General features: G+C 52.3%; 1 protein-coding gene across 2 annotated transcripts in view; it reads left to right on the plus strand.

The window, feature by feature from the left end:
• LOC147097415 (creatine kinase U-type, mitochondrial-like) overlaps window positions 1-9146 on the plus strand; it is a 35573-nt gene extending 26427 nt beyond the window's left edge. For both annotated transcript variants that reach the window (XM_085972378.1, XM_085972377.1), the window contains exons 7-10: window positions 2260-2383; window positions 6213-6347; window positions 8343-8468; window positions 8898-9146. In XM_085972378.1, coding sequence (XP_085828504.1) covers window positions 2260-2383; window positions 6213-6347; window positions 8343-8468; window positions 8898-9014 — 502 coding nt within the window. In that variant the 3' untranslated portion in view covers window positions 9015-9146. The remainder of the gene's footprint in view (window positions 1-2259; window positions 2384-6212; window positions 6348-8342; window positions 8469-8897) is intronic.
• Window positions 9147-11329: the final 2183 nt, after the last annotated feature.

Genomic DNA, 11329 nt, shown 5'->3' on the forward strand with positions numbered 1-11329 from the left:
ACAGCACAGGAGGAGGCCACTCGGCCCATCGTGTCCGTGCCGGCTGACAAAGAGCTCTCCCGCCTAATCCCACTTTCCAGCTCTTGGTCCGTAGCCCTGTAGGTTACGGCACTTCAAGTACATATCCAAGTACTTTTTAAATGTGATGAGGGTTTCTGCCTCTCCCACCCTTTCAGGCAGTGAGTTCCAGACCCCCACCGCCCTCTGGGTGAAGAAAGTTCTCCTCAACTCCCCTCTAATCCTTCTACCAATTACTTTAAATCTCTGCCCCCTGGTTATTGACCTCTCTGCTAAGGGAAATAGGTCCTTCCTATCCAGGCCCCTCATAATTTTATACACCTCAATTAAATCTCCCCTCAGCCTCCTCTGTTCCAAAGAAAACAACCCCAGCCTGTCCAATCTTTCCTCGTAGCTAAAATTCCCCAGTCCTGGGGGCAACATCCTGGTCAATCTCCTCTGAAATCAATCTTAGATTTACCTCCTATCAGTTTAGAACCTTCTGTCCTGCTCTCACCCATTAATTTAAAGTAATATTCCAGATAATTGGCAAAACAACCACGGGGGGGGGGGGGGGGGGGGAGGGGAGATGAGGAGAATTTTAATTTTTTTACGCAGCGAGTTGTTGTGATCTGGAATGCGCTGCCTGAAAGGGCGGTGGGAGCAGATTCAATAGTAACTTTCAAAAGGGAATTGGATAATTAGTTGAAAAGGAAAAAAAAATACAGGGCTGTGGGGAAAGAGCAGGGGGGAGTGGGACTAATTGGATCGCTCTGTCAAAGAGCCAGCACAGGTGTGATGGGCCGAATGGCCTCCTTCTGTGCTGTAAGATTCTATGGGCTGGATTTTCATTGAGGAAGCGTGTAGGAGGCGGGTCTACAACTTTTGGGGTTGTAGTCCCACCTCCATCGAGTTGTGGCCAACCCACGCGAATTTCCCTTGATTGACCTTGTTGAACCCGCCCAGTGGGCTCAGCAGGCCAATTAAGGGCCACCCGGCAACAGGCGACGTCACAGATTGACATTTCATCTGTCAAAAGCTTTTGACAGATGAAATATCAGCGTTTGACAGCTGTTTGAAGCTGTCAAACACTGACAATCTGTACTCCAAGTTAATTCCTTCCTCTCAGGCTGATTTAGAGATCTCTCCAGAACAGAAAGCAGAGGCTGCAACTTTTGACAGCTGGCGGCCATTCTGCTTTCTGTGCCGGTGAGATGAGGGACTCCCGAGACCTAAAGGAAGGAAGGCTGTAAAGGTAAGTAAAACGTCTTTAAACACTTTACACACACCAAACACACTTACCTCTACACTCATGCACCCATCACTCACCTAACACCGGACATCTCGAACACTCCAAGCCCTTCAGCCCGACGGTCCGCCTCGCTAACTTGGCGTGGTTTGGAGCCGTCGGGAATCCCACACTTCAGCAATAAAAATAGGGATGAGGCTAAAAACTGCCTGTTAACTACCTGTTAACAGGCAGTTAATTGGCACTAATCCCCTTCCCGCCTCGGGGAGGCGGCTCCCAGCACAGGTCGGGTACCCGCCTCCTTTGAAACTGGCATGGAGGCGGGTTCGGGGCGGGATGGGTTCGTGCCCCCCGATTTTGAGATTTTAACCCCCCACACGCCTCCAATCCCGCTTCCATGGCGCAATGAAAATCCTGCCCTATGAGTTACCTTCTCCATTCAGCAACAGTTAGTTTTTATATAGCATCTTTATCATAGAAAAATGCCTCAAGGCACTTTACAGAGACGTCATCAAGTAAATATGGATCTCCAACCAAAGAAAGAGATGTGAGGAGGGGTGACTAAAAGCTTGATCAAAGAGGTGGGTTTTAAGAAGATGCTTAAAGGAGGAGAGAGAGGTGGAGAGGCGGAGAGGTTTAGGGGTGATGGGAGGGAATTCCAGAGCTTGGGGCCTAAGTGGCTGAAGTCAGGGTCGCCAATGGCGGGGTGAAGGGAGGGGGGGAAATGCGCCACGTCAGAGTCAAAGGAACGGAGATTTGGCGGGGGGGTATTTGTAGGGCTGGAGGAGATTGTGGAGATAGGGAAGAGGTGAGGTCATGAAGAAATTTAAACACGAGGATGATAAATCTAAATTTGAGACATTGGGGGACCTGGAAGCAATGTAGGCCCGCAAGGACAAGATGGTGCACCAAGGTGATGTTGTGTTAGTGAGTGTTTCTAGGTATAAATGCACCTAAAGTAGAGTCTATTTTTTTTAACTACCTAAAGTGCTCTGTTCCCTCCTGCTCTACAGGCACAACAATGAGAAGACTTTCCTAATCTGGGTGAACGAGGAGGACCACACTCGGGTCATCTCCATGGAGAAGGGTGGCAACATGAAGAGGGTCTTTGAGAAATTCTGTCGTGGCCTCAAAGAGGTAAACTAGATTCCAAGCAACAACCAATCCACCAGGATTGATAAAGGGTTTTGACCTGAAACGTTGACTCTAATTTCTCTCCACGGATGTTGCCTGGCCTGCTGAGTTTTTCCAGCATTTTGTGTTGTTATTTCGGATTTCCAGCATCTGCAGTATTTTGCTATCGAGCCAATCCACCAGGATCCCCTCTCCACTGTCATAGAATCTTAAAGCACAGAAGGAGGCCATTCGGCCCATCGTGCCTGTGCCGGCTCTTTGAAAGAGCTCTCCAATTAATCCCACTCCCCCTGCTCTCTCCCTCAGAGCCCTGCACGTTTTTCCCCTTCAAGAATATATCCAATTTTGATAGAGTAGAGAGGTAGAAACTGTTTCCAGTGGCAGGAGGGTCGGTAACCAGAGGACACGAATTTAAGATAATTGACAAAAGAATCAGAGGAGGAGATGAGGAGAATGTTTTTACGCAGCGAGTTGTTGTGATCTGGAACGCGCTGCCTGAAAGGGCGGTGGAAGCAGATTCAATAGTAACTTTCAAAAGGGAATTGGAGAAATACTTGAAGGAGAGAATGTGCAGGGCTCTGGGAGAAAGAGCAGCGGGGAGTGGGACTAATTGGAGAGCTCTTTCAAAGAGCCGGCACAGGCACAATGGGCTGAATGGCCTCCTTCAGTGCTTTAAGATTCCATGGGGGAGAAATTCAGTATTGCCCCATTTGGGGCGCAATTATTGGCCGGGCGCAAAGTTTAGCGCCTGGCGCTAATTATCGCCTCCGACTGCAAACTTGGCTTCTATCGCCCCTGGAGGTGATTGGAGCGCTAAATCAGGCGCTTCACACCTGTCTTAAGGCGCAAAGGCCGAGGAGCGAGACGCTACCTCAGAGCGCGGGTGAATCTCATGTGATGTCAGTCAGCAATGGAACACAGACACACTGGCACCGGCCAGTTCTTAAAGGGGAGGGTCGACCTTGCTCTCCAGCCACACCCTGCTCATTACAGCCTTGAATCTCGGCCTGGAGAGACCTGTACATCAAATCTGCTGGAAAGAACAATGGAGAGACCCAGGGAAAGAGCTCAGAGTGCAGCCCCCACAGTCTCTTCTAAATCGATACAAGGAAGGGCAAATCAAAACCAACCTGCAAAGTGTTGCTCAGTCCCCAAAACTCCTTCACACAGCGTTGAATCTCTCCAGAAGTCAGTCTCTCTCTCTCTCTCTCTCTCTCTCTCTCTCCCTCTCTCTCCCTCTCAGACTGCGTGGTGCAAAAATGTCACCAACAAAAAAAGGCAGGAAGCGGCCGCCTTTAAATAGCGCTCCCCCAGTCCCTTCCTGACTGCAAAACGCTCCCCTCAACCTGTCGTTGCTAGCGGCAGGCAGTAAGGCAGGGGGCGCCACTCAATATCCGGTCCGAGGCATTGCGCACTCGACTGACGTCATGATCTGCCGGCGCAGGGGATCGTGGCGGTAGTGTTTAGCGCCGCCGCAAAATGTCTGGTCAATTTCGCGAGTTGCGCAAACATCGCCGCGCCCGGGCGCTCGTTGCTTTGTGTCCCATTAGCGCCCTCTTAAGGCGCTAATGGGAGGCGCAAACCAACTGAATTTTTCCCCCTGTGGTTCTATTCTAAAGTGTTTCGGGAAGAAACGTTCGCCGTTCTGGTGAAGGGTTTCCCCTGGATAGATCCCCTCCTCTTTACTTTCAGACACTGCCCTTTGTTTCCGTCACGCCCTCTTTAAATTTCAGGTTTCCGCCCCGCTCCTTCAATTTAGCTCAGAATTGTTCAGCTTTCCAGTTAATCCTGGCGTTTGGATGTCTCACTAAAGACCGCAGCGCATTTCACTTTCCACAACCTCCCTTGAATTTAAATAGGAACTAGATTACTGCACCAAAACCGGCTGTGTGGGATTTGCTCAGTTGAACAGAGCTCTATTCACTGCAGTTTCCCCGCCAACGCAAACTCTTGTTGTGGTGCCTGCCATCAATCTTGGCTTTTTGCAACATTGACCTTTCCATCACCTGGTTTCTTAAACCCTGCAAGATGACAGCAAGCGGCAGCAGACACTGAGTGGTGCCTGGAGAAGTTCCAGTTCACCGAGGGTGTTTTGTAATGAATTCTGCAGCCAGCGGCCCTTATGGCGAAAAAGTCCCAAACATCATTTCAGAGTAATTGTCCCTTCAGTTTACTCCTGCTGTGTGCAGAAGGTGCTGACTCGTACTGGGGTATTGTTCCACAGGTACTGGACAACCCTCTGGTATCTCTCAAAGTGACAGTTCATCCATGCCTTTGTTAGCTCCAAACTCGACTATTCCAACGCTCTCCTGCCTGATCTTCCACCCTCCATAAACTTGAGCTCATCCAAAACTCCCCGTGTCCTAACTCGCACCGAGTCCCGTTCACCCATCACCCCCTGTGCTCGCTGACCAACACTGGCTCCCGGTCTGGCAACGCCTCGATTTCAAAATTCTCATCCTTGTTTTCAAATCCTTCCATGGCCCCTCGCCCCTCCCTATCTCTGTAACCTCCTCCAGCCCCACAACCAATGTTCCCTTTAAGATGTGCAGCCATGCGCCCAAAAAATAATTAAAAGTGACATTGCCTACAACCCCCACCTCCCCCCCCCCCCCCCGCACCGAGATCTCTGCGCTCCTCCAATTCTGGCCTCTTGAGCCTCCCCGATTTCCATCGCTCCAACATTGGCGGCCGTGCCTTCAGCTGCCTGGGCCCTAAGCTCTGGAATTCCCCCCCTAAACCTCTCCGCCTCTCTTTCCTCCTTTAAGATGCTCCTTAAAACCTACCTCTGCCCGAATTTCTCCTTATATGGCTCGGTGTCAAATTTTGTCTGATAACACTCCTGTGAAACACCTTGGGATGTTATACTACGTTAAAGGCGCTATTTAAATGCAAGGTGTTGTTGAGTGAAATGTCTCTGGTGTACGGTTCACCCACTGGGCAACATCAACTTCCAATTGACCTAAACATTTTGCTCACGAGAGGATATATCCCAACAATCGAAGTCACATAACAAGAGAAGCAGATCTCATTCAATAAGCCCACCAACCTCTAGCAACTGAATGGAAATCTTTATCCTCTAGGTGAACGTCTTGTATTGACACAGCACCTTATCACATCTCTCAGAAACTCCTCAAAGAGTTTCACGTAGAACTTTGAAGCTCAAGGGCGGTTGCTATCTGGGAAAACCCCAACACAACCATGAGGTGAATGACCAGCTGGTGGTTTGGGTTGAGGGGGAATGTTGGCCAGGAAGCTGGGAGAATTCCAAGCTCATCATCCATTAGTGCCATGGGATCTTTACCATCTATCTAAACGACAAGAGGAGAGCACCTCTGACAATTCACTCCCTCAGCACAGCACTGAACTGTCACCTAGATTAGGAGCTCAAGCCCCTGATAGGGAGTGTGAAGCCACAACTTATGACCCAGAGGTGAGAATGCTACTGACTGAGCAGAGTTGAAAACTTATGCTTGTCCATCTAGGACCTTATTACTACATTTTACTGGAGCTCAACTTCTTTACCCAGAGAGTGGTGAGAATGTGGAACTCGCTGCCACAGGGAGTGGTTGAGACCAATAGTATCGATACATTCAAGGAGAAGCAAGATAAACACGAGGGAGAAAGGAATAGAAGGATATGCTGATGGGTTTAGATGAAGAGGTGTGGAGCATAAACACCGGCACGGACCCGTTGGGCCGAATGGCCTGTTTCTGTACATTCTATGAAATTTTATCTGTGTCCTTTTACTCTTCCCAACTCCGGGAATGTAGGTCAGATGTTTGGGTCCTTCACACACGCTGAGCTTTGATATGAACAATGTTTCTTTTAGGTTGAGAAACTGATCGCTGAGAAAGGCTGGGAGTTCATGTGGAACGAGAATCTTGGCTACATTCTGACCTGCCCATCGAACCTGGGCACTGGACTCCGAGCTGGGGTACACATCAAACTACCCATGCTCAGCAAGGTACCATTTCAATTATATTTACTAGCTGTGCTTCATTACACTGGGTGATGGGAGATAGACTGTAATGGATATCAACACTCTATACAATTTATTTCAGTGTCATGCAATGTGCAAAGGCATAAAAAGTTCTTTATCTAACCCATGCTGTACCTGCCCTGGGAGTGTTTGATGGGACAGTGTAGAGGGAGCTTTACTCTGTATCTAACCCGTGCTGTACCTGCCCTAGGAGTGTTTGATGGGACAGTGTAGAGGGAGCTTTACTCTGTATCTAACCCATGCTGTACCTGCCCTGGGAGTGTTTGATGGGACAGTGTAGAGGGAGCTTTACTCTGTATCTAACCCGTGCTGTACCTGCCCTGGGAGTGTTTGATGGGACAGTGTAGAGGGAGCTTTACTCTGTATCTAACCCGTGCTGTACCTGCCCTGGGAGTGTTTGATGGGACAGTGTAGAGGGAGCTTTACTCTGTATCTAACCCGTGCTGTACCTGCCCTGGGAGTGTTTGATGGGACAGTGTAGAGGGAGCTTTACTCTGTATCTAATCCGTGCTGTACCTGCCCTGGGAGTGTTTGATGGGACAGTGTAGAGGGAGCTTTACTCTGTATCTAACCCGTGCTGTACCTGCCCTGGGAGTGTTTGATGGGACAGTGTAGAGGGAGTTTTACTCTGTATCTAACCCGTGCTGTACCTGCCCTGGGAGTGTTTGATGGGACAGTGTAGAGGGAGCTTTACTCTGTATCTAATCCGTGCTGTACCTGCCCTGGGAGTGTTTGATGGGACAGTGTAGAGGGAGCTTTACTCTGTATCTAACCCGTGCTGTACCTGCCCTGGGAGTGTTTGATGGGACAGTGTAGAGGGAGCTTTACTCTGTATCTAACCCGTGCTGTACCTGCCCTGGGAGTGTTTGATGGGACAGTGTAGAGGGAACTGTACTCTGTATCTAACCCATGCCGTACCTGCCCTGGGCGTGTTTGATGGGACAGTGTAGAGGGAGCTTTACTCTGTATCTAACCCATGCTGTACCTGCCCTGGGAGTGTTTGATGGGACAGTGTAGAGGGAGCTTTACTCTGTATCTAACCCATGCTGTACCTGCCCTGGGAGTGTTTGATGGGACAGTGTAGAGGGAGCTTCACTCTGTATCTAACCCATGCTGTACCTGCTCTGGGAGTTCCTGAAATGGGAGTGTTTGATGCCCAGTATCAGTGCCCCTTGCTGTTGCGAATACAAAATGCACAGGTGAAAAAAACGGTGTCTCAAAAGCTAAGAGAATTGGAAGGTCCCTCACAGCCACACACCTTATTATTACCCCTGGTTTTCTGGTAAGACAATTTCCAACATCTGTCAGCAGGCAAGTACCAGCTGTGACCCAGGATAACCTGGGTTTAGCTGGAATAAAGGAGATTAATTGTTTCTGTGCAGTTCCCGACTGACGGCACTGCCTTATCTACAATCGCTTGAGCCCTTGCACAGCTCAGCAGTATCATAGTGTCCTTGAGGGAATGATCAACGTTGGGATTGATACTGGAGAGAATTTGAGGTAAATAAAAGTTGGTTCTTTGTTTACATTTGGTTGGAAGAGTCTGTTCGCACTCCGATTGGCCGTGGGAAGGTGGGCGTGGCAAGGATGGACGTGTCGAGCGACCAATGACGGGAGTGTGGGGGGGGCGGTCATGTGATGAAACCCCCAGGAATATGTCCAGAGTTGGGAACCCTCCCCCCTAATGGCCCATTTCTCAGCACTAACAGCCCCCACCTTAACCAGCGGGAGAAACATACTGTATTTGTGAGTTGAGTGTTGAACACGAGCTGTTCTACAAAGACCTCATTCTCCTTTTTCGAAACGCCTTTAATCTCGGATCTAAAGCGGCCCATTCCGACTCCTACCCTTCCTTCATCTCTTGCCCAAAGGGTGAGAAGTGCCTATTGTTGGAGTTTAACAGGCGGCCTTTTGTTAGACGGGAGCGACCAGTTGTGTAAATGATTTTTTCTGATTCAGGATGCTCGCTTCTCGAAAATGCTGGAGAACCTGCGTCTGCAGAAACGCGGGACGGGGGGAGTGGACACCGCGGCCGTGGGCAGTGTGTTCGATATCTCCAACCTGGACCGGCTGGGGAAGTCCGAGGTCAGTTACTGTACTTACCCACCTACGCACAGCATCCCCGGTGACGGCGGGGGGCGTGGGGAGGGGAGGGGACATGCTGGGGGGAAGAGGAGAGGGGGGAGAGCGGAGACAGGGAGAGGGGAGACGGGGTGGGCAGTGGTTTCCTTGGGGGGGCGGAATGGAGGGGGAGGGATGGTGTAGGGAGGGGAAGGAGGGGATGGGGGTTGGAATGGGGGAGATGTTTCTTTGGGTGAGGGTGATGGGGGAGGGGGGGGAGAGGGAAAGGGGAGACGGGGAGAGAGCAGACAGAGAGGATGGGGAGGGACAGTGGTTTCCTTGGGGGAGAGGAATGGGTAGGTGGTGGGGAGAGGGGTTTCTTTCCAGAGAAATCCTCTGATTGTCTAAATCCTCCTAAAAGTCTAAACCTGAATGTCGTCTTCCCTTCTGCAGGTGGAGCTGGTCCAAGTGGTCGTCGACGGAGTCAACTATTTAATCGAGTGTGAGAAGAAACTCCAGAAGGGGCAGGACTTCAAGGTCCCGCCGCCCTTGAGCCAGTCCAGGCGCTAATCTCTCTGTAATCAAACTGTGACCATTGTGAGCGATGTGTTGCTAAACGCGTTAGAGCATGGCCGCAAACGCACTTTGAATTTATCGCACCTCAAAATCAGATATATAAACCTCCTGACCATTCTAACAGAACGCTGGCTGCTTGTAATCGGTTTGTCGTTAACCTTACCACGCGACAGTGCGACGTTTACTAAAGTCCGGTTGCTACTTGAGGAGAGACTCCCCTTCACCTGTGCCCGCTCTGAGTCCCTGCACCTCCATTCACATCCCATCGCTATGTGAGGGAATCGCAGACCCAGACCCCCGTCCCATCACCGTGTGGGGGAATCACAGACACAGACCCCCGTCCCATCACCGTGTGGGGGAATCGCAGACACAGACCCCCGTCCCATCACCGTGTGGGGGAATCGCAGACACAGACCCCCGTCCCATCACCGTGTGGGGGAATCACAGATCCCCGTCCATCACCATGTAGGGGAATCACAGACCCCCGTCCCATCACCGTGTGGGGGAAATCACAGACACAGACACCCGTCCCATCACTGTGTGAGGGAATCACAGACCTCTGTCCCATCACCGTGTGGGGGAATCACAGACACAGACCCCCATCCCATCACCGTGTGGGGGAATCGCAGACACAGACCCCCGTCCCATCACCGTGTGGGGGAATCGCAGACACAGACCCCGTCCCATCACCGTGTGGGGGAACCGCAGACACAGACCCCTGTCCCATCACCGTGTAGGGGAATCGCAGACCCCTGTCCCATCACCGTGTGAGGGAATTGCAGACCCAGACCCCTGTCCCATCACCGTGTGGGGGAATCACAGACACAGACCCCCGTCCCATCACCGTGTGGGGGAATCGCAGACACAGACCCGCGTCCCATCACCGTGTGGGGGAATCACAGACACAGACCCCCGTCCCATCACCGTGTGGGGGAATCGCAGACACAGACCCCTGTCCCATCACCGTGTGGGGGAATCGCAGACACAGACCCCCGTCCCATCACCGTGTAGGGGAATCGCAGACCCCTGTCCCATCACCGTGTGAGGGAATCGCAGACCCAGACCCCTGTCCCATCGCCGTGTGGGGGAATCACAGACACAGACCCCCGTCCCATCACCGTGTGGGGGAATCAGACACAGACCCGCGTCCCATCACCATGTGGGGGAATCACAGACACAGACCCCCGTCCCATCACCATGTGGGGGAATCACAGACACAGACCCCCGTCCCATCACCGTGTGGGGGAATCACAGACACAGACCCCCGTCCCATCACCGTGTGGGGGAATCGCAGACACAGACCCCCGTCCCATCACCATGTGGGGGAATCACAGACACAGACCCCCGTCCCATCACCGTGTGGGGGAATCGCAGACACAGACCCACGTCCCATCACCGTGTGGGGGAATCAGACACAGACCCCCGTCCCATCACCATGTGGGGGAATCGCAGACACAGACCCCCGTCCCATCACCGTGTGGGGGAATCACAGACACAGACCCCCGTCCCATCACCGTGTGGGGGAATCACAGACACAGACCCACGTCCTGTCACCATGTGGGGGAATCGCAGACACAGACCCCCGTCCCATCACCGTGTGGGGGAATCACAGACACAGACCCCCGTCCCATCACCGTGTGGGGGAATCGCAGACACAGACCCACGTCCCATCACCGTGTGGGGGAATCGCAGACACAGACCCACGTCCCATCACCGTGTGGGGGAATCACAGACACAGACCCCCGTCCCATCACCATGTGGGGGAATCGCAGACACAGACCCCCGTCCCATCACCGTGTGGGGGAATCACAGACACAGACCCCCGTCCCATCACCGTGTGGGGGAATCACAGACACAGACCCACGTCCTGTCACCATGTGGGGGAATCAGACACAGACCCCCGTCCCATCACCGTGTGGGGGAATCGCAGACACAGACCCCCGTCCCATCACCGTGTGGGGGAATCACAGACACAGACCCCCGTCCCATCACCGTGTGGGGGAATCACAGACACAGACCCACGTCCCATCACCGTGTGGGGGAATCACAGACACAGACCCACGTCCCATCACCATGTGGGGGAATCAGACACAGACCCCCGTCCCATCACCGTGTGGGGGAATCACAGACACAGACCCGCGTCCCATCACCATGTGGGGGAATCGCAGACACAGACCCACGTCCTGTCACCGTGCGGGGGAATCACAGACACAGACCTGCGTCCCATCACCATGTGGGGGAATCACAGACACAGACCTGCGTCCCATCACCATGTGGGGGAATCGCAGACACAGACCCCCGTCCTATCA

The sequence above is a fragment of the Somniosus microcephalus genome, chromosome 32 (assembly GCF_052327205.1).
Source record: "Somniosus microcephalus isolate GS21.2 chromosome 32, FLI_Smic_1.0, whole genome shotgun sequence".
Classification (NCBI taxonomy): Eukaryota; Metazoa; Chordata; class Chondrichthyes; order Squaliformes; family Somniosidae; genus Somniosus; species Somniosus microcephalus.